Source organism: Vulpes lagopus, chromosome 12 (genome assembly GCF_018345385.1).
Source record: "Vulpes lagopus strain Blue_001 chromosome 12, ASM1834538v1, whole genome shotgun sequence".
Lineage (NCBI taxonomy): Eukaryota > Metazoa > Chordata > Mammalia > Carnivora > Canidae > Vulpes > Vulpes lagopus.
The window spans coordinates 5,116,034-5,143,101 of NC_054835.1; the positions used below are offsets into that span (position 1 = coordinate 5,116,034).

Genomic DNA, 27,068 nt, shown 5'->3' on the forward strand with positions numbered 1-27,068 from the left:
CCTCCAGGCTGGCAGAATTCTCCAAGAGCTTGTTTCGTGGATGAGGCAGCTCCCTGTGGCTCCAGCTGTCTGCATTCTTGCCATCTGGCACTAGCTGAGGCCCCATCTCCAGGCCATGCAGCTCCTTGGAGTAGACTCGGAGCCCTCTCTGAGCCCTTTGTCCTCATCTTCCACTCACCCTGCTCTGGCTTTCAGTTCTTTCTTCATTTGTGGCACCTGGGAATTTATCCAGCATTTTTATGTATTTAGAGGGAGAAGGAGGATTTTTCATATCAACTCTGTCTGCCACATTGATTGGACACCTTCTTGGCTCTTTTTGAGCTTGAGGCCAATTAAGAGTCTCAGTACTTTTCATATGACCTGATGATATATCAGGGGAAATCTCAGCCATCTTATAATTGATCATTTCCCCCTAAATGTCAACTTTACATGTATTCTTTCAAATCTCATCTTATTGGCTGCCACGTTTCTTTGAATCCCATTATCTATCTATCTATCCATCCATCCATCTATCTCTTCCAGTTTTGTATTGAAAATTTGACTAGTTTGATTACTTGGTCTTCATCAAAAATCACTGAAAGTTGTAGGGAACTGTGGCCACTAGAAACATGCCCAGTTATTCCTGAGGCACTCACTAGGACCTTGGGGACAGCTGTTCAATCAGCTCTATACCTGGCCGTATCTGTAGTCCTGGTTCTCAGCCCTAGCTGTGAATCAGAGTCACCTGGGAAGCTTTATAACCATCTGTATGTTTGTGATGGAGCCTGGAAATTTGTAATTTTTTCAAAGCTCCCTGGGTGGTTCTAATAATTAGCCGTCTTTGGGAACATAGACATAATTAATATCTTTAGTTGTTACTGTATAATATTTTGTTAAAGCAGAGTATAATGTGAAATTTTGATCTATTACATAATAGTAACAACAACCAATGAAGGCCAGAGATTACCATTAAAATTTTGTTTGACACAAATTAAGCTCATTTTACTTACAAAGCATTTGCTGTTCCTGAAAAGAGTACCCCAGAGTGTGAAATTATTCCCACTTAGGTCCTGGGATAATATTTTCCATTCATGTGCCAGTAGTACAATTAAAGAGACAGCAGTTTTTCATTAACAATATCTTTTAAGGAAGAAAATGGTCTATAAATACTTCTGACCATGAGATAATCCTTGGACAAGCTGCAGGTCATGAGTAATTACTCCTTCCACTCTGAAGGACGTTGGACACCCCCCTGCCCTTACTGCTAAATAGCCTAGATTTTACAAAGGCCCTTTGTTAGGGTCCAAGTGGGGAAATCAAGGGAAGAAGTCTGCACTCACTCTCACCCCTGAGGCCCAGACCATGGACAGAGTCCCTCCCCGGGGAGGCCCTGGCTCTGAATGACACAGAACATGCAGGGCATGTGATTCTTCATGAGGAACCCACCCTCCATGGCTCAACTCATGTCCTGAAACTAGCTCCCCACCCAGAAAGATGCAGTGGCTTCTTTATTACCTGATGATGGAGCACTTCTAACACTCTGCCCCCATCAGCTTCCAGACACTGGACCAAGGGGCCCAAACAGTGCTTGTTTTTCTTGACTCTTTGTCTATTTTATTTTATTTAAGAAAAATTGCCCAAACTCCTACCACCTAGAAAGCATGACCTTTAGCATTAGGTGAACATAATTGTGCACATTTTTAATGGATAAGAAGTGCATATAGACACAGAGAAGGACAGATGGTTGGATGAAATGATAGAATTTATTAAAATTGGATCATGCCATACTTGATTTTTTTAATTGAAAGTAACAGAAAAAGGAACTGAAATAAAATGTAAGGAATTGTGAGCACCTGGGTGGCTCAGTAGGTTAAGCGTCTGCCTTTGGCTCAGGTCATAATCCCAGGGTCCTGGGACCGAGTGCCACATCAGGCTTCTCCCTCTCCCTCTGCCTATAGCAACCCCTGCTTGTTCTCTCTCTCTCTTTCTCTGTCAAATAAAGAAATAAAATCTTTTTGAAAAAATTTAAGGAATTACTCCTCTGCGAATAAATATTTCTTTAGAACAAGAAATGTAATTTCCTAAAAGAGCCTCCTAAGGTTAATAAGAGAGGTTTGAGTCAGTGAGTCCTGTCTTCACTAGGCCTCCACTGTGCATAGGGTCAGTTGACTAGTTACAAAAGATCAGCCCTCTCTGCCCCCCGCCTTCCTCTCCTCTTCACCATCTTCCAAATTCTTGTTAGTCGTGTTATTATTACTACACATGGTGATAATAGTTTATTATTATTTAATAATAAATAAAACCAAGTTTCTAACTTACACATTATGTTCAGGAACCATAATTCCTACTGGTTAGTGTTTTTAAACAGATTGATTTCTTACCACCAGTGTTCTTCCACAGCTTTTCCATTTCTGGAGTCTTTATTTTAACGACTCCCTTATTTAGCTAGATTCCACCACAAGGCAGGTTTTCTCAAGTCTTGCACACTCTGATTTCCCTTATGAAAACATCCACATGCGACCGGGCCTTGCCTTGCTGAGCAGTGCACCTCTATGCCTCTCCCCCGGCACCTGAAGACCCTGCCCCCATTGCCTTCTGACACTGGATGCTACTGTAGAGGAGTTCCAGCCAGTCTGATCCTTTCCTCTTGTAAGGGACCTACTGTCTCTGCCTGGTGGGGGAAGGGTTCCATGAAGTTCAAAGGCACAAGAGGAATGGCTCAGAGTGAAGTGTTTTGTACCAAATTTCTCTGGAACGTGGTGGCATGCCCTTTCTTCCTTTTGGAGGGACACTTCAGGTTATCTTTGACTTCTCCTGTGCCATTTCTTGGCTTTCCTCTTTCAGGGATTCCAGGAATCCATATGTTGGTGCTCCCTACCTTCCATGGACCCTAGCTTCCTCCTAAGGCCGTAATCTCTATCTTTTCCTCAAAAGCACTCCGACAATCTACTTAGGGATTCATCTGATCCTCGATTGATCCCCTAGGACCCCAGTCTCCCTTTCCATCTTACTCCTTTACATCATCATCTCATTTTTCAGGTCTTGCTTTATTCAACCTATGTTCCAAATAAGCTGTCCTCCAGCTCAGAGCACTTGCGGTGGGGGGTGGTGGGGGGAAGATTTCCTTGTGTCCTTTGGGGCTACCTCCTCAGCTGAGCGATCTGGGCAGTGCTCTATTCTTTTCTCTTTCCTTTTTTGTGTGAGATAATGTTCACTAGGTTGCCGTACCATTTCTTTCTGTCTTGCTCCCATTTGAGAAGCTCCATCTGGGTATTCCCTGGGGCTCCAATGGAGGGGGTGACATCTGACCCTGCTCCCACATGTGTGAGGTGGGCTGGCTCTTCATCCTGCCGTGCTGTGAGGTCAGGCTTCTTCATCTTTTCCTTCTTCTGTAGCCTGAGGGAACATGGGTCTCAGGCTGCAAGGAGGCAGGGAGCAAGCAGGAGGCTTTAGTTATGGGGGATCTAGTAAAAGTCTTGATTAGAGTATCCTCCATCTCGAGGGCTGTATCCCATGCCAGAAAGGGATGCCCTCAGGTTTCAAATCAGCCCCTCAGTGGAACCTTCTTTTCTGTCAGAGTATCCACCACGCTGTCCACCCATTTCATCCATTTCTTGCCAACATCTGGTGCCACTCTGAAGAGGGAAAGGTAGGGACTCCTGCTCAGATCTACCAAGAAGCCTCAGGGGGCAGGATAGCAGCCCTGCTGTGTCACACCTCTTAGTCAAACTCCACAATCCTCTTTTTCTTTCCTTGGCTGAAAGTTTCTGAAGTTCATGGCTTCAGTTCATGCCCCTTTCCTTGTTGAGTTGCAGCTGGTAAGTTCTTCTACTCCTAAGCCTTTCTGATTATTTGTTGGTTTTGTTGAGAGAGGGGGAGTCTGGCGCCTGGCTTCACTCCATCATTTTCACCTAGAGGTTCTTTTTTTTTTTTTTTTTAAGATTTTATTTATTTATTCATGATAGTCACAGAGAGAGAGAGAGAGAGGGGCAGAGACAGGCAGAGGGAGAAACAGGCTCCATGCACCGGGAGCCCGATGTGGGATTCGATCCCGGGTCTCCAGGATCGCGCCCCGGGCCAAAGGCAGGCGCCAAACCGCTGCGCCACCCAGGGATCCCTCACCTAGAGGTTCTTAATCTATGCTTTAAATAATGATGATGATGATGATGATGATGTGCCAGTCCTCATAATGCGTCTATTGCCTTGTGCCTCTCTGGGGTATCTGAGAAGGGGGTGCAGTGTAATGATTAAAAACTCTGATTTTAGGGCAGCCTGGGTGGCTCAGCGGTTTAGCGCCGCCTTCAGCCCAGGGCGTGATCCTGGAGACCCGGGATCGAGTCCCACGTCGGGCTCCCTGCATGGAGCCATGGAGCCTGTGTCTCCCTCTGCCTGTCTCTCTCTCTCTCTCTCTCTCTCTCTCTCTCATAAATAAATAAATAAAACATTTAAAAAAATAAAAATTAAAACTCTGATTTTGGGTCAGACAGTCCTGGGTTTGATTGCTTCCCCTGCCACTTGCTCTCCTGTGAATTTGGGAAAGCTACTTAACCTTGCTACTGCTCAGTTTCCTCATCTAATAGATGGGGACAATAAATGTACCTAGTTCACAGGCTTGCTCGAGATCTGGAGCAGACCCCAAAGTGCTCCTGGGCTCCGAGACTCTAGCCCTTAGCAGCAGTCCTGTCTCCTGACTCCAGATACGTCATATGATCCTCTGATACACCAGAGCCCCTCTGATCTCTTGAAAATCTTTGTTTCCAGACTCTCACTCAGAATCGAACCGGGAAGCAGCTCTCCAAGACTGGTCTCTTCCAAGGAAGATCTTGCAGGTATTGTAGCCATCCCGAGTAGAGACACACCCACTAATGGCCCAGGCATGGCTGCCAGCACTGGCCCTGACGGTGGCATCAAGGGCACAGTTGGTCAGCCGACTCCACTGTCCTAACAGCCTTCGTACACCAACCTTCCAGCCTCCTAATCCATGGAGCCCCTGTGGGTCACCCCTGGACTGGATCTCTCTGACAGAGACTGGGACCCAACAGCTCCAAGAGAGGCCAGATTAGAACCTCAAGTTGGGAACATGCACAGGGTAGAGAAAACCCTAGGTTCTTCTCCAAGTCACCTGGACCTCTAGCACTGGGCCCTCTGCCTCTTGCCTCTGCAAGGTTAAGTAGCTTTCCCAAATTCACAGGAGAGCAAGTGGCAGGGGAAGCAATCAAACCCAGGACTGTCTGACCCACAGCTCGGGTTGATGTGCCCTGCAGGGATGCACAGGATGCCGGGGGACTTGGTGCCCCCAGACACGGATGGCTCACCCTTCTGGAGCATCAGCTTTATTCACATATTTGGGACATATGCACAGTGGCCCTAGTGATTAAGGGGGACAGGAGCAGGATTCCCATCAGAGGGATGTAGGAAATAGCAGCAGGATTCTAAAGCAACTTTTGAGGGCTGTAGAAGAAACAGTAGGAAACACTAACCATTCAAGACTGTTTCTTCTGGAGGTAATGCCAAAATTCTGGAGCAGAGTGGGTCAAATCAAAAAGCATTCTGCCCTTGAGTCTCCTTCAAATTCGTTTGGGTAAGAGGCCTCTGCCGCCTTACCTGGCTAACATACCTTAACAGGATAAGCCAAACCTCTGGCCTTCCCCATGTACCAAGAAGTCCCCGCAGTCATGCTTTCTTTCTACCCTCTGGACAGTGCCAGAGGACTCCTCTCCTAGCCCCCCTTCCTGTTACATGCTTCCATCACCTCTGCCCCTGCTGCACCTGGCCCGTCCCCACTTCCCTCTTCCTGCGTGCAGGAGCCTTTGGGCACAGAGAGACAGAAGGGCCTGCTGTAAGCCAGACACTTACAGTGAGCAGGGTACCCTGTGGAATGAGGCAAAAACCTGCCCGCTCATGCTGTAGCAGGGAGATAGGCAGCAAAAGCCATGAGGGGGCAAAGCAAGGCCCAGGAAGTGAGATGGCAGAGGGAAGGTCTTAGCCTTGCCTTGAGGGGTCAGCTCAGCCTCTCTCAAGTGACTCTGTCCACATGCCAAAATCAAGCCTCATCTCTGCCTGAGAAAAGCAAGGCCTCTAGAAAGTTTACCAGCCAGGCCCCTTGCATGTACCTTGAATGCCTTTCCCTTGTGTTTCTATGGTTTGCTCTTACTCATTGTTCTAAACTCACAGAGACCTGATTGTAGCTCTTTGTTTCTGTATGACTCCCCCATTTGTAAGTATTCTCTTTGTCACTGAGCCTCACTTAGTTCCCATTGAGCCTCCAGCACCTAGCACAATGCTAGTGCTCCTCAGATGCTTGAGCCTCCCAGAGTTCATGGACGAATGAACTGCGAGGAAGGACTAGGTTGAGGCTCCAGGTGGGCCTCTGGTGCACAGTAGCCTGGAGCACAAGAGGGGTCTTGTTGCTGGAGCTTCATCCCTGAGCCTCAGAGAGCCTCCTCCTCCCCAGTGCCCCGCACACCCAGCCTCACCTGCTGGCCTTGCCTCCCCAAGCCTCAGCCACTGAGTGAGCCTGCAGGCTGCTTATTATCGGGACAGATGGCAACAGAGGCATCCCCTTCCCTCTAGGCATCTATCTGACCCAGATGGTCCCTTCACTTGACCAGCACCTGCCTCAGTACCTCCTCCCTGAAGAAGAGACCAGGGCCCCACCTCTGCCTCTGGCCCAGTTCTGTACCAGCTCCTCCTGCTAGGCCGGAGGTCATAGAGCCAGGCTCAGGAAGCTAACACTGCTGATTGGGAGCCTCAAGAACCAGCCCTCTCACTGAGCCCCGGGCAGGAAAGGAGGAGCTATAGACTTTTGACCCCTGCCTATGATGGAAACCAGGGCCTGGGAGCCAGGACGCAGCCCCTCGCCTAGCCTCCTCAGGGTCCACCAGACTTCCCTGTTCTAGCCACTGTCACCTCCATTTGGCTCTGCCACTTATTAGCCATGTGAGGCCAGAACCCAGCAAACTAACCAACCACCAGCATCAGTCAGATTCCTGGCAGGAAACAGAATTGCTCCCTCCACCCTACCCCAGCTCATATTAAGAGACTTTAATGGAGCTGGAATGAGAATTACATACAGAATAGTAAGGCACCAGTGCCTCTAGGCTGAGGGACCTAGGAAAGAAAAAGTGTCACCAACTCCAGTGATTGCTGAGCTGAGGAGAACTTGGCTTCTGACGGGGCAAACAGAACAATCGGCGTACCCACCAAGCCTCAGTTTCTCCATCTGTAAAGTGCGCATCATATACTTCCCTTACATGGTAGTTGTGGGAGTTTATTGAGACCATGTCTGTGAAACACTTAGTACAGTGCCTGATACACAGAATACTCTCATCAAGTGTAACTTTATTAGGATGATGTGATTGTTGTCAACGTTATGATTGTGCCTCTGTCACTGAATCGACCTTCAGCGTTTCGTGAAACATCACTGCCTCAGGGGTGCTTTCCTCCCACCTGACCCCCACCCTCCCGCCCCACATCAGGCCCCTGTGACACTAGGATTGGCAAACTGTGGCGCAAATTCAGCCCACCCCTGTTTTTGTATTGGAGCACACCACACCCATCCGCTGACATATTGTCTGTGTCTGCTTTCCATGAGAGTGGCAGAGTTGAGTGGTTGGGACAAAGAACCTATGGCCTCCAAAGCCTAAAATACTCACCATCTGGCTTTTTACAGAAAGCTTGCCAACCCAGTGCTCTACACTCTTGCAGAGCCAGTCTGTCCTTCTCCACCGCACTTCCGCCTGTGGGAACTGAAGTGTTGTCTGTGCAGGTCCCACAGTAAGGACCCTGTCGGGAGGCCCCCGAGCCTGGCACAGAGGGGCCGTAGGGGTCGACTGTGCTCACTGGGCCTTGAAGCTCCTCGCTGGGCCTTCAGGCAGTGGGCTCTGGGAGGCAGGCAGCTCCAGGGCTGCCGACTGCTGACTCCGCACTCCCTTCAGGGAAAGTGCTTATGCGGCACTTTTCACACAGTGCTGTGAGCCCGGCTCACAGGAGTGTTTTCCACCAGTTTTCCAAAGCCCTGGCTCCTGCCCTGGAAGCAGGATATTAAGGTTTTCGTTGGTCACCAGAGGGCCTGGGAGCATCTGGAAGGCTTCCGATGTGCTCAGTGGTCCTGGCTTCCCACCTTAGCCTCGAAGCCTCTCTGAGGACAGAGAGGCGGGTGCTGCCACAGCCTGGGATAGCCAAGGGGTGCTGTGGAGGGGGGGGCCAGAGGAGCAGCTCCCGGGAAGCCTCCCCTCATCTGGCAGTCAGACCAGGCTGCGTGGCAGGAGCCCAGCCAGGCCCAGGGACAGGAATGTGCCTCTTGCAGTCCCAAGAATGGGAGGAACGCAGCCTCCCTCAGCTCTTTGGATGGGGGTTTGAGCTACAGCTCTGGGCTCCCTCTTCAGCATTTGGGCACCCATCCCCACACCTGCCAAGGAGAGGACCCAAGATGCCCTCACTGGTTCATGCACTCAGGACACACATGCGAGGGGCCTGCTGTGACAGGCCCTTGCAATGAGCTAGGTACCCAGTGGAACCAGGCAAAGACCTGCCCAGGTGGAGCTTAGCCCTTAGCAGGGAGCCTGGCAGCAAAAGCCATGAGAGGGCAGGGAGGCGTGGCACAAGAAGGAGACAGAGGAGGCCAGCGTAGCAAGACCAAGGTGGTTGTTGGTCTCCCTGACCCTTCACAGCTGCCTCAGGCACTGAGGACTGCTGACCTGGCCCTGGGAACAGCTGGGGACTTGGGTCTCTCAGAGGTCAACATCAACGTAGTCCTGAGCCGAGGCTGTGCCCTTCATGTCTGTGATGGCCCCCGCAGCCTACAGAGCTGCCCACTCTCACCCTGGGGAGTGGCCGTGCTGGCAGCCCTGCACCAACAAATAGACTGTGAGAACGGAAATGGAGAAACCTTCTCAGTTTCTGGGCTGTGAAGAATAAAGGGCCAGGAATGCCACGTTTTCAATCCCCATCCCCCCGTATGTAATGTTTCATTTATATAAATGAACTAATATTTTCCTGGATAGCAAAAATCATAAAGAACGTTGACCCCCAGAGAGGGCAAGTAATGTTTGTGTGTGCCTTGAAACTGATGAAGACATTTCCAGATTCAGTCAGCTCTGCCTCCACGTGGCTGAACCAACTGACAGGTTTTCTCTCAAGAGTCCTTGGCAGCAAAGCAAGGCCATGGAAAACCTCAGCACAGGCCTCAGGTTTCTGTACTCATACCTTCAGACCTGCTCTCCGTATACCTTTATGTCTTCCTTTTCTTACTGTCTTTTGGGTAAAAGACCTGCTTTGGAGTCAGGCAGACCTGGGTTCACAGCCCAGGTCCAGCACTTCTTAGCCGTGGGACCTTGGGCAGTCAGCTTACTCTCTCTGAGCCTCAGTTTTCTTGTCGATGACATGGCTGTGAGAATAAATACCTCACGTAGGCTTACCTCACAGGACTGAGGCTGTGCCAGGAAAGCCTTTCTCAGCACAGAACCTAGTACATGCTCACCACTCAGGATTGCTGGCTCATGGCCAGCATAGGACAGGCTCTGACTCTGTTCTGATGGAGGGACAGCATGACACAGCTGACAAAGCAGGGGACAGGGAGCCAGAGGGCCCTCCTCACTCACCAGTTGCACCAGGTACCACTGCTGCATAACCAGCTACCTGGAACCTAGTGGCACCAAACCACCATTTTGTTATGAGCACGGGTTCTGCAGGTCAGGAAATAGGGCAGGACCCAGCTAGGGTGGTTTGTCTCTGCTTCACCCTATCTATCTGCGCCCTCTGCCGGAAGTCGAAGGTTCAGAGGCACTTAGTGCCTAGGGGGCTGGAATCATCTGGACATGTGTGGCACTGGCTGTTGATGAGGCTACAGCTGGGGCAGAGGACATGTACATGTGGCCTCCCATGTGGCTTGGGCTTCCTTACCATATGGCAGCCTCAGAGTTATCAGCTCCAACATAGCAGTGTCCCCCCCAGAGCGAATGTCCCAAGAGCAGAGTGGAAGCTGCGTCATGGCATCTGTGTGACCCACCTCAGAAGTCAGGTGGCCTTGCTTTTGCCACAGTCTATTGGTCAAGGCAGTCACATGGGCTCACCCAGATCTGAGGAGAGGAGACACAGACCCTACCCATTCAACGGGGGCAGTGTTGAGAATTTGTGGACATGTGTTGAAATCACCACACCAGCTGGTTCATGGTAGAGAAACAGAGGCTCAAAGATGCTGCTGGTGATGGTGGTGGTGGTGGTGGTGGTGGTGATTGCGGGAGCCATAGCTAGCTAGCATGCATTGAACGTATACTCACTGCCAGGCACTATTGTAAGCGCTTCCTGTGAGTTCACTCAGCACCCTCACACTACCCTGTGAAGTGAGGGTCTGATATCCTCATTCTGTAGGGGTGGTACTGGGGCACTCGCTCCCTCATCTCACGTATGGAGAGAGGAGCAGAGCCAGGTGCTAAGCCCAGGGGTCTGGACTCATCCCCTGTATCTCATGTGTGTAACAAGCAGGATGCACTTGAGGCTCCCAGAGTACTCTGGGCCCTGCCCCATTGCCTTTGTGCCCATGCAGTACAGTAATAGAAAGTACAGTGTCTATGTAGTCATTGCTGCCCTGGATGACAGCCTTGGCATATCCAGGCCATTCGAGAGATACTTTTGAGTCTCACACTGTCCCTGCTTGGTTCTTCGAAAGTTGGTTCTGTGTAAGAATCACAATTCCAAACCAGATTTGGCATTAAATCTTCACTCCCTTTAGCTGGGGGTGGAGGGGTAGGAACCTGGGGCCTGACCTCTCATGGTCATGGTTGAGGGTGCTTGGCCCTTCTCTCCACCAGGACTTTCTCTGTCTCTGTGGGTTTCTAACCTCAGGGCCTGGGGCAAAGGATGCAGTCTTAGTAGTGGGAGTTGCTGTCTTAGAACCCTCCAGGTGATGATCAAGTACCCTGATGCTTCCACACATGAGCACTTGCATGGGTTTTTCAGAGATCCCACAGGTCCCTTTGACCTGGGCATGTGCCAATCCATTCTGGGACCACTGCAGCTCCTTCACAGAGTCTGTGCCCTCTGCCAGCTCCTTAACTCCATGCAAACCCTTAACTCCATGCAAACTCTCCTCATAGGGGGCCACTTTGGTCAGAGGGAGGCCACACCCATCCTCGTCCTGATAGACTTGCAAATGCAGCTAACCCTACTGTGGCCACCACTGTCCTCAGGCTGGGGCCGTGTTGGCTCCCATGCCTGCGTAAGGTACTAGGAGTACCCTGGGTCTCCCAACTGCTGGGAACATACTTCAGGCTCCCCAGGTGGTCTGGGGAGACCTCCCCTTCCACTGTAGATAGTGAGCAGGAGGAGACAGCACCCCATGGGCAGAGGTGGGGACTCCCCCTTCCATAGGCTCCTCCATTAGAGTCTCAGAATGGGGAAGGGCTCAGGTGAGGTGCTCAAGAGCTGAGAAGCCAGTGTCTGCCTCTTTACTCTGGAAATTTACATCTACTCTGTTCCTTGGACTCTCATCTTAGTAGCCTGCTGTGTCAGGGTCAAGCAGAAGAACAGAGATGCAAGCCCACTTCTGTCTGACTCTACTGCTCCGCTTTGGCCTCACTCTGCACGTGGCACCAGTGGCTTCCCTGGCATTCCTTGCTCTGACTCCAGGGAGAAAGCATCTGGGCCTCACCACTGCTGAAGGGGGATCAGATGCCATTTTTCAGAAAGAAATGAACTGGGGCATTCTGAGTGATGTGTGAGAGACAGATCTTGGCTCACAATGAGGACCCGTGAGGGCTGCATGTATAAGAAACAAAGAATGTGTGTGAGTGTAACAGTGACTGGCTCCCAGGCTCAACCATGAAACCTGGCCAGGGAAGGCTTTCTGTGTAGAGGGCCCCACATCCCCGAGTGCCAGAGCACTCTGGCAGCCCCAGACGGGGCCCTGGCAGCCCCCGAGAGGGCCTGAGGTTCTACTCTGGGAACGGGACTCGAAGCACACAATAAAGAAGCCAGGAGATACAAACCTTCCCCCTTCAAATTGGGAGGAAGTACACCCCATGTGCCACATGCTGCAGTGGTATGGTCAGAAGCTCCAGATCCAGCTGTGGTTGCTTCTCTTCTCCAATACAGAGCGAGGAGGCCAAGGAGACTAGATGCCGAGCTCCCAGCAGCCCAGGCAGAGGCTGGACTGAAACTTGAGCCTTGGGACTCCAAGTCCCCTCTGCCATAGTTACCTCCCATTAATTTCAAGTGTGCAAGACTTGAAAAGCACCCCGTGAGCGGCAGCCAGCTGCCAGACTGCTTAGATTGGGCAGTGCCGACCCAAGGCAGGGATGGGGATGCTGTTGGAAACCCATGGGAACCAGGCACCCCATCCTCCTCTACAGAGCCTGCCCCTCTGTAGCCAGAACACCACGCCTGGAGTGTGCATTTGTTGGGCACACTAAGACCGGAACGGCCCCCGACTCTCTGAGCTGGTGCTGGTGAGAGACTCTAGTCAACAGGAAATCACATCTCATTCCTTAGTTACAAGTGGATGGGGCTCTGGAGAGCGAGTGACTGGAGTGCCTGGCCCCAAGGATGGAGGTCAGCACCCTCTCTGGGAATTCAGGACATATGTGCCAGCAGCACTGAATTTAACCCCTGGAAAAGGGAGAAGGTCAATAGCTCTTGCCTCCATTTCTCCCTTCTCCCGAGGGAAACATCTGGTTGAGCAGAAGGTCGTTTCTGGGACATTTCAGGCTGATCTGCTGTGGTCCACATGAGCAGGGAGAGGAGGACGCTGGCTCTTGGCACTGGCCGACAGACTAGGCCCCTCCACTTTGCTCTCCCTAGAAACCCAGACCCAAGGGAAGGAGCCCACTGCTGTGTTTTCCAGCCCCAAAGATGGGTGCTGACAGCACAAGGCGCCTCTGAGGGGGAAGAAGTGACAGCTGAGGATGGGGCTGCTGGCCAGGGAAACAGTGCATGGCTTCTGGAGCCTTCCATTAGAATTACAAGTGAAGCCCAGGGTCACTCTCCCCATGTATTTCAAATGACATTTTTCTCAAATATTTGTTCTGTTGACCCTGGTTCTACACAAGTTTCTTTTTAGCCTGTCTCCTTTTCTCATCCCACAAATGTTGGTTCTGTCCCAGGCCTTCCCTCTTCTCACTGAGTTTACAGCTCTGGATGGATATATCTGTCCTCAGTGCTATCTGTCTCCTGAACACTGCACCCCATGGCCTCCAGACATCAGTGTCAATCTGAACTTCTCATCAGCCGCCGAAACCTGCTTCCTAAGTGAACAGTACCAGCTTCCACTGAGGCTTCTCTGGGTCCCTCTCCCAACACACCCCTGCTGGTCCACCGCCTACACACCTCTCCTCATTTCTCCTTCTCAACCTGTCATTTTGGCCATATCCATGTTTTTTGTTTTGTTTTGTTTTGTTTTGTTTTTTTTGCCAGAGTGAACTTTCTAGGGTAGGAATTTGAACACATCACCACTCCTCCTAAAAATCTCTACACCTTCCCCTCATTAAACTCTAGGCTTCTCACATGGCCCTGCAGCTCTGGCTGCCCCCCACCATAGCCACAGTCCCTGCCCTCAGCTCTTCTGCCAGGCTGGCCTCCTGCAGTTTCTCTAGTCGCTTCCATTGTCTGTCATCTCGGGATCTATGCTCTTGCTGCTCCTTCTGCATACGCCACTGCCTCAGTTGGAACTACTGTGGCAGCCTGGATGTCAGACTGTCCAGCTCCTCTCTGACCTTCCTGTGTTCTCAGATGTACTGCTTACGGCTCCGCTGCTCACCAGCTGCTTGCCTAGGCAAGCTCCATAACCCTTCTGACCTCAAGTCCCTCATTGTAGTGTTGAGATAACAGCAGGGCCTGGGAGACAGTGTCATTGGACCTGTGTAAAGCCTCTAGCAGTTTCTGGCACATGTAGATGTGCAAAGAATGTCAGCTGTCACCATTACCACCATCATTATTGTCATGGTGGTCCTACTATTGTTGTAGCTATTGCTATTATCGTATCTATTATTGCTTCCGATCAAAGCATGTGTCCCTCCTGAGTGTAATCATCTGCATACTTGTCTTTCTTCCCCACTTGATTGTGAACCCCATGAAAGTAAAACATCAGCTCTCTAATCTGGTGTGGCTGACCAGCCCCCTGGCTCGAGACTGGCACAAGGTCAGGAACCATTTGCTGCAGGAAGGACGAAGGGATGCTATAGCATTTCCTCCTTACAGGGGACTGCCACATCAGGCCCCTGTTCCTGTTTTGCAGATGTAGAATGAGGCTCAGAGGTGCAAGGGGACTTGTCCAAGGTCATTCAGCCTGCAAACAACAGATAACACTGGAGCCCAGGTCTGTCTGCCTCTGGATCCTGAGTTCTTTGGATCATTCATCATCCTAACTCCCGCCTGCTGCAAAGCAGTTGCTAGAAGGCCCTGTGCTCTTTTCTCTTCCAATCAATGAGTGGTCTGTTGGGCAGCCTGTTGGTTTCTTCAGAGAAATGTAATGAAAACCAGATTTTTTTTTCAACATGATATCTCATTCCCCACAGAGACTGTCAGTTCTCATATGTTCCAATAAAACTGCTAAAGAAACAGCCACTTAGAGAGCTTTAAAGATTATTCATGGAAAAATTATGCTGAGGAAAAATAGAGCAATCCTCTGAGATAGTCAAGCCACATGGTCAGTTTTTCCAGCTGTTCGTGCCATATCAGACCGGGCAGCGGGGACCACGCTCTGCAAAGCAAGACCAGAACCCTGGCTCATTATCACTGCTCCTGCCCCTGCCCCTGCCCTTGCCCCAGGGGACATGGAGAAACAAACTTGCCAACTGCCTGGCTCAGAAACAGTCCCAGAAGACACATGTCCCTGGTGCTGTCACATGGTGGTCACCCCAGGCTTAGTGAGGCAGGAACATGAGGCCTTTTAGTAGCAGAGAGCATCACTTACTGGCAGAGAAGCCACCCCCCATCCCTAGGTCCCAAATGAATGGAAATTCTGCATCAGCGTCAGACCAGGCTATTGGTCAACAATGCAGGGGGTGGGAGTGGCTGAGCCCTGGGGCACCCAGAGCAGCATCAGCTTGGACCCTGGACCCAGGGAGATCATAGCCTCTTCTACTTGGGCCAGCCCACCTCAGCTGGGCTGAGGGCCATCTGAGGCCAGGCATGCCTCCCAAGGCCATCCAAAGCAGCAAGAAGAGGGAGGCAGATCTGGGCCTTGTCTTGGAGGGAGAATCAGGTGGAAGAAACCAAGGCAAGTCCAGAGGTGTAGGAGAGCTGGAACAAGTGGATCAGAGCCAGGATGCAGGAAGCACGTGGAGAGAGGTGAGAAAGGGAGTGAGCAGGAGAGAGTAGAGAAGCAGAGGAGGTTACCAGAAGAGCTTTGGAGACTCCAGCTCTCTAGGCACGCATGGCCAGCTAAGGGAACAAAGCCAGCATCCCTCCAGCATGTGACCTAATGTGCCTCAGATGTCCCTTTAAAATCGCAATTATAAAATTACTGCATACGAGTCAATGAAATAGGATATTGAAGTCTTTGGACAGGCCTAGTACGCAGCTGGTGCATAATAGACGTTACTCTCTCCACCTTCATCTGCAAGAGCAACAGTTGGACCTTACCCAGCACAGAGTTCCTGGAGGAAGTGCCACCTGCTTCTATCAGATCACCTCAAATGTGACACTGTTTCTTCTGCCTCAGGTTTGCACTAATGCCTGCCCCCCACCTCCACCCCGCCACCACTATCCCAGTTTAAGTGGCAGCTGCATAAGCCCTGGTTTTCCCACCTATGAAATGGAAGGCTGCTAGGAGACACACACACACACACACACACACACACACACACACACGGATGGCATGCAGTACCCGGGACCCAGTGCGTAACACTTAGCCGTATTATCACCACTATTATTGCTACATGAGGAGTCGAGTTCCAGTTCAAACCACAGGGGGCGGAGCAATGCAAGCTGACCTTTACAGAATATTTTCTGAACTCATGGAGGGAGCCAGAGTGACTCAGGCAGTGTAATCCTGCGTCCGTGCCACTGATAAACAAGGCGAATTCCCCCCTCCGCATGGATTCATTTATTGAGCAATATGTGCAAAACAAAAACAAAGCAGGATGGCTTCCACTCTTCCCTTTCCTCTCTGTAGCAACCACACAAGACATTTCCTCCAGGATGTAGATTGCTTTTGAGCAGAATGTTTTCACTGGGGGGCACACGAGCGTCACCCGGAGACCAATGACCAGACTCTCCTTAAAGCCAATGAAATCAGAGCCTCCAGGAGGGGCCCAAGAAACTCCGCTTCTCACACACTCTCCAGACGCTTCTGGTACATTCCCTGGTTAACAATTAGAGATGATGACTGTGTGGAGTGCCTTCCCAGGAAGATGCAAACAGACACTAAGCTTAAGTACAATTTCAGTACCTGCACACACTACACTCCTCAAAGGCCTTCCATGGGCGTCTCTGGTTGGCAAAGTCCAGAGCCTCTTTTAGAGACACCATGTGCAGGCTGGAATTGAGACCTCAGACAGCCTCCACTGTCTCCTGTCACCAGGCCAGGTCACCCAGGCAGCCCACCAAGAGGCAGTGTGGTATGGTGGGGCCCCCTCGCTCAGTTCCTTGGGCTACAAGGAAGAGAGATGGAAGGGCTGAGCAGCCAGGGACGGAGGGACAGGATGCACTGGGCTGTAGGACATCAAAAACAGGACTCCCTCCCACCTGGCTTTTTGGCTTCTTCTATGGGTCTCTCTCCACAGACCGGCTTTCTTCTCCATAAGCAGGGAAACGTGGCCATCGACAGTGTCTAGGTTTTTTTTTTCTCACCACCAAAATGTGATTATCCTCAAACATGTTCTAGGCTCAAATCTGATAATCCTGGGGAAGGTGTCTATTCATGCCCTGGGCTAAGAGCAAGGCTATGTTGGTCTGCATTGTCTCCCTTGTGACCCCATCAGTGGTGGGTAGGGGGATTCCTGGAGGAAGTGGTGGGCAGGCGGTCCCAGGTGTCTACTCCATGGATTCACAGTGCCTAGACTTGAACCTGGTTACATTGCCAACCAGCTCCTGACCCTGAAGCTTAAGCCCTTGAGGTGCTGCCTCCCTGTTTGTGAATTGGAATCCCCTGCTCGCAGAGGCATGGCATCTTCCCCTTTACTCGACATTGCTAATTGCCTTCCAAATGTTTGACACTCCCTTGAGCCCTGAACTAGTGTTCCCATCCTTCCACATCCTAGCCAATGCTTGATATTGTCAGGCTAATTAATTTTTTACAATCTAATAAGGTAAAAGTGTTTTTTTCTCACTTGTGCTATGTAATTTGCATTCCTGTTATTCCCAGTGAGGTTAAGCACATTTCCTTGTAGTTGTTGGTCATGTGGAGTTCTGTGAATTTCCCACATGTGTCCTTTACCCACTTCTCTGTGTGATTTGTCTCTCTCTTACTAATATTTGAAATTCTTTATATGTCTCAACACAAATCCTTTGCTGGTGATATGGATGACAGATCTCCTCTCCCAGACTACAACTTGCCTTTTAACATTGTTTTTGCTATCTTTTATTTGTTTTGGTACAGAAATGTTTAGGTTTAATGCAATATAGTGTATTCAATTTTTTAAAAGATTTTATTTATTTATTTAAGAGAGAGCATGTGCAAGGGCGGGGCAGGGTGCAGAAGAAGGAGAAGCATACTCCCCAATGAGCAGGGAGCCCAGAACCCTGAGATCATGATCTGAGCCAAAGGCAGACCCTTACCTGATTGAGCCACCCTAGTGCCTCTGTATTCAATTTTTTTTTTCCTTTTAGGGTTTATACTTTTTGATTCTTTCCCCAAGGTCACAATAATTGCCTTATTTTTTCCCAGTAGTTTGCATTTTTGCTTTTCACATTCATGACATGAATCCACTTGTGTAATATAAGGTGGAAGGACTCTAATTTCATCTTTCTCCCAGTGGTTCTAACGCTATATACCAAAAAGACCCTCCGTCCCCCTGATGTATAATGCCTCCACCATCATGAAGCAAGTCTGGGCTCTCCCTTCTGATTTACTGAACTGTTTCTCTATCCCTACCCCAACACCAAACTATGTGAATCATTATTGTTTTGGGTTTTGGTCTGATATCTGGTAAGGTGAGACGTCTACTATTCTTAAGAACTGTCTTGGCTACTTTGCCCCTTTATTTTTCCAGTAGGATTTTAAGATCAGCTTAAATGGCCAGGTCAGGCAGTTTCAAGCAAGCAAATGGCGTGCCCAGCTTCTCATTTTTTCACACACTCACGTAGCTGATGGGGGTTGGGTTTCAGAGGCTCAGCTTGGAGGTAGAAGAAGTGTGAGGACTCAGACTAGGCAGTGACAATAAGCAACGAAAAATGGGTGCGAGAGGAGGTACAGAATCTGGGAGCCTTGGTGTGTGGCAGTTGAAGAGGAGGTAAGAAGAGAAGAGGCAGGGAAGCCTGGGGGGCTCAGCGGTTTAGCACAGCCTTCAGCCCAGGGCCTGATCCTGGGGACACGGGATCGAGTCCCGCGTCGGGCTCCCTGCATGGAGCCGAGCCTGATTCTCCCTCTGCCTCTCTCTCTCTCTCTCTCTCTCTCTCGCTTGCTCTCTCTCTCTCTCTCTCTCTCTCTCTCTCACTAAGAGGCAGGTCATAGTCCGAGAGAACCCAAGACAACCCTGCCTTCCAGGCCACGTGGCTGAGTGTGTAGAGTTGGAAATATAGCAGGAGGTTCCAAGTTCAGCCTTCCCTGATCTGAACTTCGGATACTTTAGGAAAGCTCAGGTGGAAGAGTCCTGTATATATTGGTCTCAGGTTCAGAAAAGTATACATTTTAGAGTTATTTGCATATCTAGTGATTTAAAATCAAATCAAAACCAGGAGCCAAGGAGGGAGGCCTGTGTAAAAAACACCAGTGTGAGAGCTTGTCGGAGGATAAGGAGGCCTCTGAGGCAACAGAGTGCCAGTGATGAAGAGACACAGGAAGAGGCAGGAGAGTGAGACATCATGGACACCCAGGATGTACAGCTTTTGAGAAGGACTGGTCGCTAGCTCCAGATGCCACAGGCTCTGGGGAGAAGGATGATGGGTGTTCGTTAGTTTCACAGAAAGGAGGAAATGTCATTGGGTATGAAAACCAGATTGCAGTGACTTGAGGGTTGGGTATAGGGGCAAAGGCAGAGCTATGAGGAACACAGGCCTCTAGGGGGTTCGACTGGCTGGAATGAAGACGGGCCAAGAAGCCTTATTTCACAGAAAAGAGATGAGGGGGAAGGGGCCAGAGAGAGGAGGGGAGGCAATGACGTGAATTCTCAGAACAGGTAGAACTAGGAGGAGACCAGTCCCAGGTCCAGGCACAGCAGGGAGATGCATGTGGATGGGGGCACCTGTGGCGATTGCAAGGCTGGAGCTTTTCTCATGGATGTGGAGAGTCACATCACTTGAGAGGGAGAGGTCTAGGAGTTGTGCAAGGGACTTAAAGACAGGGGGATTGGTGATGGGGTACGAGGGATAATGAGTGATCTGAGGGAGGAGGTGTCTGTGCACTATGAGATGTGGACAGGGAGCAAGGGTGACAGTGGGAAGTGGGAAGTCTTCTCCCAGGCCATGTGTGTTCCTCTGCCTTCTGAGCCTTCGGGGAGGACAGAAGGGAGCTAGACTTTCTGCAGTGACAGGCTGGGAACTAGACATGAAAATGAGGATGAGCAAGCACGCTGGAGAACAGGGACCCCTTAGGTCCCTTGTGGACCTACAGCATCTTGTGGTGGAGGATCTGAAGCCCTGGGTGGACCTCAGGCCATACAGAAGAGAAAGTTCCCCCACATGGCTAGGCAGCAGCTCCTAAACTTACTGTGTGTCTGATAAGGTTCTGCAGGGAGCAGCCCAGCTCCTTTGTGGAAGTGCTGGCTGCTATTTCCAGCATCTGTCCCAGGTAGCCAAGGTTAGGCTAGCAAGTGGATCCTCTCCCTTCAAGACCTCCCTTCCCAAGCCACAAAAACAAAAGGGTACAATAGTAGATAGGACCATGCTCCTCAAATTACAGCCGTGGACATGGCCCACACTAAGGATTCTGCCTCAGTCTCTGCATTCGGCACCCAGTGTGGTTTGTGGGCCTGGCTCTCATGACCTCCCATGGATCCCATGACTGGGGCTGGGGAGGACATGGTAATAATGATCAGAATCAAACGAGTAGGAGCACTGTCTGTGAAACTCCATGTACATGACCTCATGACCTCCCAACCACCTACAAGGTCAGTTGAGTTCTTCCCACTTTTCAGATGAGGAAACCGACGCTCAGGGATGAAGTTAAGTAACCTATCTAAGGTCACCAGGCAGTAACTGATAGGCTTCCCTAGCCATGCCCCACCTCAGTAAATCTGCTGCCTCCCCTGAGAAGCCCTCCATGCCCTTTTGTTGAATGAGCAAGCAGAGAACAGGAAGTGCTATAGAGGCCCGGGGCATGGGCACTAGACTTGGACTCAGAAGACACACTGTTCAGCCTCAATTGTCACCCAGCTTGGTGGCCCTGGATAAGTGTTGCCATGGGGAAACCAGGCTAGGCTGCACCCCCACCTCCATCCGCACATTCACCCCTGTATTAGCCAGTGGCACTGCCTGGTCGAGGGGCACCATGCATAGCAGGACACTGGCCATCTTGACAGGCAGTTCAGAGGCTGGTTATCCTGCCAGTGAGAGATCAGTGTCTCATGAGTGGGAAACCACGAGGTTTCTGTGAACCATGCCCTGCACACAACAGCCAGGTCTGGTGCCTTACCTCCCCGGGGCCCCCTCCTCCGAGCATCTGCACCCCAGCCCCGACCATTGCTCTCTGCTCTGTTCACAGGCCCCTCCACTGGCTCCAGTTCTGCAAGGTTCAGCCGGCGGCCCACCTGTCCTGATGCATCTGTGGCTGGCAGCCTCCCCACACCCCCTGTCCCAAGACACAGGAAGAGCCACAGCCTGGGAAACAAGTGGGTGACTGAGCAGACCCCCCCCAACCCCCACCCACTGTGGGCTCCAGACTAGACTGAGCTGGGGCATGGGCTCCACGGTGGCTGGGAATGCTTGACCACTGGGGGGCTCCCTTAGCCATCTGCTGAGTTCCTCTTCCTGAAGGCTGGTCCCTCCCTTCAGGCTGGCAGGTGCTCTGGAAATGTCTTAAGGCACCTGCCAGTGTTGGGGCTCAGAGTGTCTGCTTGCCAGTTGTCTCAGAAAGCCTGCAGAGCACTGACCCTGCCACTGGTTTGCCCAGCCTTATGGGACTGACAGCTGGGGGGCACTGTGGACCTCACATGGCTGGGGCAGCCATGCCTGTGTCCCTGGGGTGCTGGTCACAGACTCTCGAACAGTTGGAGCCCTCTTCCCCCTGTTCTTTCCTCCTCTCCTTCCCTCTCTTCCTCTTTCCCTTCTGTCCTTCTCTCTCTCCTTTCCTTCCACCACTAAGACACAAGCCTCAGTCAGCTCAAGCTGGCCTTGGAGTCACTCACAGACTGGGTGGGGGGTTGCTCTCTGAGTGTCTAGGGCTTGCTCTGTGTTAGATAGTCTGATACATGCCTGTCAAGCACTATATCATTGAGTCCCTGCAGGCCTCCCAGGTAGGTGCTATAGTATATACATTGTAAGAAGGAGTCCTGTGAGGTTCAACAGGTTGAAGTACTTCACAATGGTAAGTAAGGTTGGAACAAGAATTTGGATCAGATGCGTGGCTCCAGAATCAGGCACGCTGCCCCTTCACTTGTGTGGCTCCATTGTTCACAAGTGCTGTCCACTCACTTGAGCTTTGTCATCATCCTGAGAGACAGACAGGGCAAGTATCGTGAGTCCCCATTTGACAAATGGGGAAACTGAGGCTCAGAGACAGGATGTGACTTGCCTAAGGTCATGCCATGAGCTAGGGCAGAGCCTGGACTGTGCCATAGTTCTGGGTGGAAGTCTTTTTCCTTCAGCTGCACCATCTGCTCAAGACCCCAGGGCAGGTGTACTCACTGTTACTCTGAGGATAAGGAGCTTTGCCTTCTTTCTTCCTTTCCATTTTCCAGTATGATGTGTCAGTTGAGTGTAGTTGAGAGTAAAAGTGCGACATTCCCATCGGAGAAAGCGAGGCACCTGCTGGACGACAGTGTCCTAGAGTCTCGCAGCCCCCGCAGGGGCCTCGCCCTCACCTCCTCCTCTGCCGTCACCAATGGACTCTCCCTAGGTAAGCGTCTCGGCCTGCACATGACAGCAGGCAGGCCAAAGTCCAGCGTGTGCTCCATGTCTGTCTCTGTCACCGTGCAGCGCCCGGTGGCCCCTCGCCCCCTGCAGAAAGGTCCCCCCACAGGAGTCACCAGAGCCAGGGAGGCCTTTGATTCCTGGTCTCCAGGACTTCACAAAGTGCCCTGGGTCTGTCTCATCTCGTTGGTAGCCCTGAACATGGCAGGCAGGTGGAAGGAGCAGCCGGATGCACACCTGAGACCTGCTGTCATTGGTTAGCAACTGCCAAAGCCTGGCTGCTGCCCCAATGAGGCTTGTGTCCTGGGGGAGCCACAAGGCCCAGTGTACAAGGCAAGTGGGGGAAGCTGCTTGGAGACAGCAGCTGGGTGGACCACCGGGTTCTTCTTGTGTACTTGTCTTCACACTGAGAAGCCAGAGTTAGAGAGGATGAAAAATTGATCTTCAGGGATAAAATTGCATGTCTGAGCTTTAGCCAGAAATGGTACTTATGTCAGTGGGAGGAATGGAAACTGAAGTGCTGAGGCTGGGATGGAGAGAGGTTGAGCCAGAGCTGAGGACACTGTTGAGCTCTGGTCACAGGCCCACCCCCCTGCAGTGCCGTCATCTGTCATTACTGCCATCAAACAAGTGCAGTCTCCACTGGCTGTGCCTTTTCAGTATGCCTGTGCTTCCATAGTCTGTGTGTCTGTGTGTCTGTCTGCTTCCCTTACCTGAGAGCCCTCCTAGGCCTGTGGCAGCTTAGACAGTTGCCAGGCTGGGGTTTGATCTGGATACTGTCTACAGGGTGGGGGGTCCCTGAGCACTGGGAGGAAGGGGAAGGGTGGGAATTCCATGTCGCACATCCCTGTGAAACAAGGCCAGTCTCTGAGGCGGTGTCACTGCAAGGACAGCTGTCTCCTGCCCCCGGAAAGGCTGTAACAAGCAAGGTCTGTGTCTGCCTTCTCACCTGGGAGGAAGTCATCATCATTGGACCCCATCAGGGCTTTACCACAGCTTAGGACAGTGCAGCCCATGGTTCATAGGTGTCAATGTGTTGGAGAGAAGAATTCTGGGGTCAGTATGTTGGAGAGAGGCTGGGTTGAATCAGGTAAGCAGGTCCATTCTCAGAGACTTGAATATGCCAGTGGGGGATTATGGATCCCCATAAAGGCAGTAGAGTCTGCAGGTTCGCCCAGCCTGATCACAGAACCCTTTTTCTTGGAGTGTCCTGGAATGGGATAGGGAATAAGATGAGGATGAGGTTCTGAGGAGCCAGTCTGGGAAATGCCAGCCCCATAGCGTTCAGCTGGGCAGCAGGACAGCTGTTTTACATCCAGGAAACTTTCTGAGCTGTGCCTGAGCCCAGGCCTTGCTATTCCTGAGACAGAAAACCTAGTCAGGCACGACAGGAGATCACCAGGCAATTTGGTTCTCGGTTCCTCCTCTTGGGAAATGTAGATGTTTTTCCAGATGGAGCTGAAAGCCCAGGAGCAAGCTGTCATGTGTGCATGTGCCCTGTTTGGAGCCCTCTCCACCTGGTGACTCCCAAGGTGCCGGGGACCTCCTCCGTTCCCCTCTCCCCCTGCCCAGAGTTGATGCCAGCAGACAGCCCAGGCCAAGTGTTGAACTGAGGGAGAGTACAAAGGCACTCAGCAGCTCGCTGTTAACAGGTGTCCCAGTCCACCCCAGAGGGGCAGCCGGAGGAGGTGGAGCCTCTCTTGTGTATGCTGGCCAGGTGAAGGACCACTTCCTCAAGGCTTCTGTCTAATGCCAGGCAGCTGCTCTGTGACAGTCATGGCCCTTAGGAGAACAAGTGCTCATTTGGCCCCTGTCTTCACTAGGTGAGGCTTGTTCTACCACTGTTTTCACTTGGACCAGGAGGAAGGCAGTGGTAGGGCCAGGCCAGGCCAGGCTAACACAGAGGCCAAGGGGCACAGAGCCTGGTGGGCCAGTGGGCAGGCAGCTGCAGCCTTCAGAGAGGCAGCAGGAAGAGAGTGGAGGACCCTGGAACAGTGGGAGGGCATAGTTCTTTTGACTCTCCCAGGAGAATGAGTCAGAAATAGCAGCAGCAAAACCCCAAGTCACACAGTTGCCCACAGGGCCAGAAAGCTGTTTCTCTGGCACTTCTGTGGAGCTCAGGGGCCTGAGCCTGCTGGCCCAGGAGAATAGACTCCTTTGGGATTGTCCCCTCTTCTGTGAGGCTGCCATGTTCATTGATCTGTGTTCCTTTTCCAGGCAGTAGTGAGAGCTCAGAGTTTAGTGAAGAGATGTCTTCAGGGCTGGAAAGGTGAGTGTGGCCTCAGCTCAGCCTCCCTCCCAGGGTGGCACTCAGCGCTCTGGGAGGGGACCAACCCCCACCCCCACCCCCACCACCCCTCACTGGCCCAGCCTGAGGAGGCTGCTCTGTGGCCCCTCAAGTCAGCTCGGACCAGGGGTAGGGCCCACTCGGAGTGAGGGGTGGAAGAGCAGGATGGGTGTGGGGTGGGGGTCCCAGCCCCATGCTCTGAGCAGCCCCACTCATCATCCAATCCAGAGCTAGCCCCAGGAGCCTGAGGCCAGCACCTCTTCCTTAGGCTGAGCTGCTGAGGAAACCTGCGAGCAGATTTGGTCTGAAATGTGGGTTTTTAAAACCAGAAGCCAGAGATGGGCCTGGTGTGGAGATGGGCAAGTGGCTCCGCCTGGTGGGATCTGAGAGTGTTACACTTGCATGGCCTCAGGCCTTGGGCTGACCCACCCTGCTGGGCACTGGGACAATGAAATGGACCCCAGCCCAAGGTTTGGCTCCCTATGGTGAGCCCTTCTGCCCCAGAAGTAGGGCCTCCTGCTCAGGAATCCACCCACTGCATGTACTCCACATGCTGAGGCTTTCTTTGTGCCAGGCACCAGGCAGGCTCTGGAAAGACAGACTCCGGATAGGGAGCTCCCAAAGCTATGGTGCCACCAAAGGTGAAGGACAACACAGTGACTCTAGGTCTGAGGAGAGGCAGAGAGAAATCCACTGACACAGAATGCTTCAGGGAGGCAGATTTGCACCACCCTTCAGAGTAGCCCTGCCACCAGCGTGCAGAGACCTGTGCACACAGACAAATGCACACACACAGTTATGTACACTCTACACACACACACACACACACACACACAGATTTACACACAGTCTCCCACATGCATTTGATACATGTTTTACAAGAAATGCTGTGTGTGTACAATCCATACATACACGTGTGTACTCACACCTATGTAGGTATACATATGCACGTGTACATTCACACAGCTCACACGTATATAGACCTCACACATGTGTGCATACTCTATCTCTCTCTCACACACACTCACACTCTCACACTCTCCACATTCCTCACTTCTCTGGTGCTGAAGCCTCCTGTCTCATCAGTCCCCATAATCATAAAATGGCCAGAGAGGAGATGAACACACCCAGCCAGTCCTCACAGGGCAGAGGGACGTAAGTGATAAGTCATAAGTCATCTTTGTTGAGCATACCATGTGTACCAGGTACTGTCTTGGCCTCATCGAATCCTCAAGCACTTCTACACAGTGGTTATTCTTAGTGTCCCCATTTTACACCTGTGGACAGTAAGGGTCAGAGAGGTGAAGTGACTTGTCCTGCTTCACGATCCTTTGGTAGAGCAAAGCTGACCCAAATCCACATCCTCCTGACTGCTGAGACCACCTCTTTACCACTATGCTTCTGGCCTCATCCAGAGGGCCATTGTGACAGGCACAGGGCCTGGCCCCATGTCATTTGGTCAGTGTCGCGCCTTTGTGAGACCCTAGATGGAGATCTGGAAAAGGGAAGGAACACCAACATGAGCCCTAGGAACCTGCTCCCTCTGTCCCTGCTGAAGGACTCCTGGGGGGGATATTTGCTCTGTTCTTGATTGGGTTGCTCAGGCCAGTAAGCCCCACTGCCTGCGCCTTGGGGCCAGCCCAACAGAGGAGATGAGAACCAGGCAGGCTCTAGGGTAGACTCCAGATCTGATGAGCAAAAGTCTGACTTGTGTCAGCATCAGTCAGGGGACTCCTAGGAATGCCCTGATAGACAGGGCTCACAGGCAAGCCAGTGTCCCCTGACCATAGGCCAATGAGGGGATACTCAGGGGGAAACTTGCAGGCATGGCACTAGGATCCAGACCTGACCTTATACACTGGTTCATGCACCCCCTCATTCTCTCATTCATTCAATCAGTGGATGTTTATTAAGCCATGGCGTCCTGCCAGACACCACACTAGTCACTGAGGGCAACAAATACTGCTCCTGATGAGTACCTATGACCCAGACCAGAGCCACCAGGAAGGAAGACTGTGAGGGTTCCTGACCCCCTGTAGGTTCGCTATCCTTAGTAGCGAACCCTGTAAGATACAGCATTTCTGTTTTCTCTCTTTCACTTAGAATTTGGCATTCGATTTACTCTACATTGGAATGTCCATAGTAGGTGCCTTTTGGGTGGGACCTCCTGCATGAGCTGTCTCCCAGCTGGCTCACCTGTGCAGCCTCCCAGCCCTGCCTCCAGAAGCCCACTGGGACAACGTCCTATTTCTCGTTCTCCTAGCATAATGAAGGGAGCAGGAGACCACCTGCTTTGGAAGATGCCAGTGGGCTAGGATGAGCCCTCTAGTCCACTCTGAGGCTCAGGCTGACCCCTGGCCTCCAGCCCCTGTGGCCCAGCCTCCAGTCTGCATTTCCATCTTGTACTAGCTTCTTTCCATGTCCACTAGAAACAGTTCACTGCCTCAGATGCATGTAAGCATTTGAAACTTTCCAAAAGAACCATGGGTGAGCCGGAGGGGAGGGTCTGCCTCACGGTCTTTGAAAACTTTTGTTAAATGCCACTCTTTCTGATACAACTCGGTGACCACAGTTCACTGTGCCACCTGGGCCTCCCTTCCTCACCTTCACCTGCACAGTGCTCGGCCCCACTGGGGCC

General features: G+C 51.6%; 1 protein-coding gene across 5 annotated transcripts in view; it reads left to right on the forward strand.

The window, feature by feature from the left end:
- Window positions 1-27,068, forward strand: part of RALGPS1 (Ral GEF with PH domain and SH3 binding motif 1) — a 292,653-nt gene that overhangs the window by 242,206 nt on the left and 23,379 nt on the right. For 3 of the 5 annotated variants that reach the window (XM_041724551.1, XM_041724552.1, XM_041724550.1), the window contains exons 12-15: window positions 4,741-4,808; window positions 20,777-20,903; window positions 21,972-22,129; window positions 24,361-24,412. In XM_041724551.1, coding sequence (XP_041580485.1) covers window positions 4,741-4,808; window positions 20,777-20,903; window positions 21,972-22,129; window positions 24,361-24,412 — 405 coding nt within the window. The remainder of the gene's footprint in view (window positions 1-4,740; window positions 4,809-20,776; window positions 20,904-21,971; window positions 22,130-24,360; window positions 24,413-27,068) is intronic. The other 2 variants (XM_041724553.1, XM_041724555.1) reach the window with 1 other exon arrangement.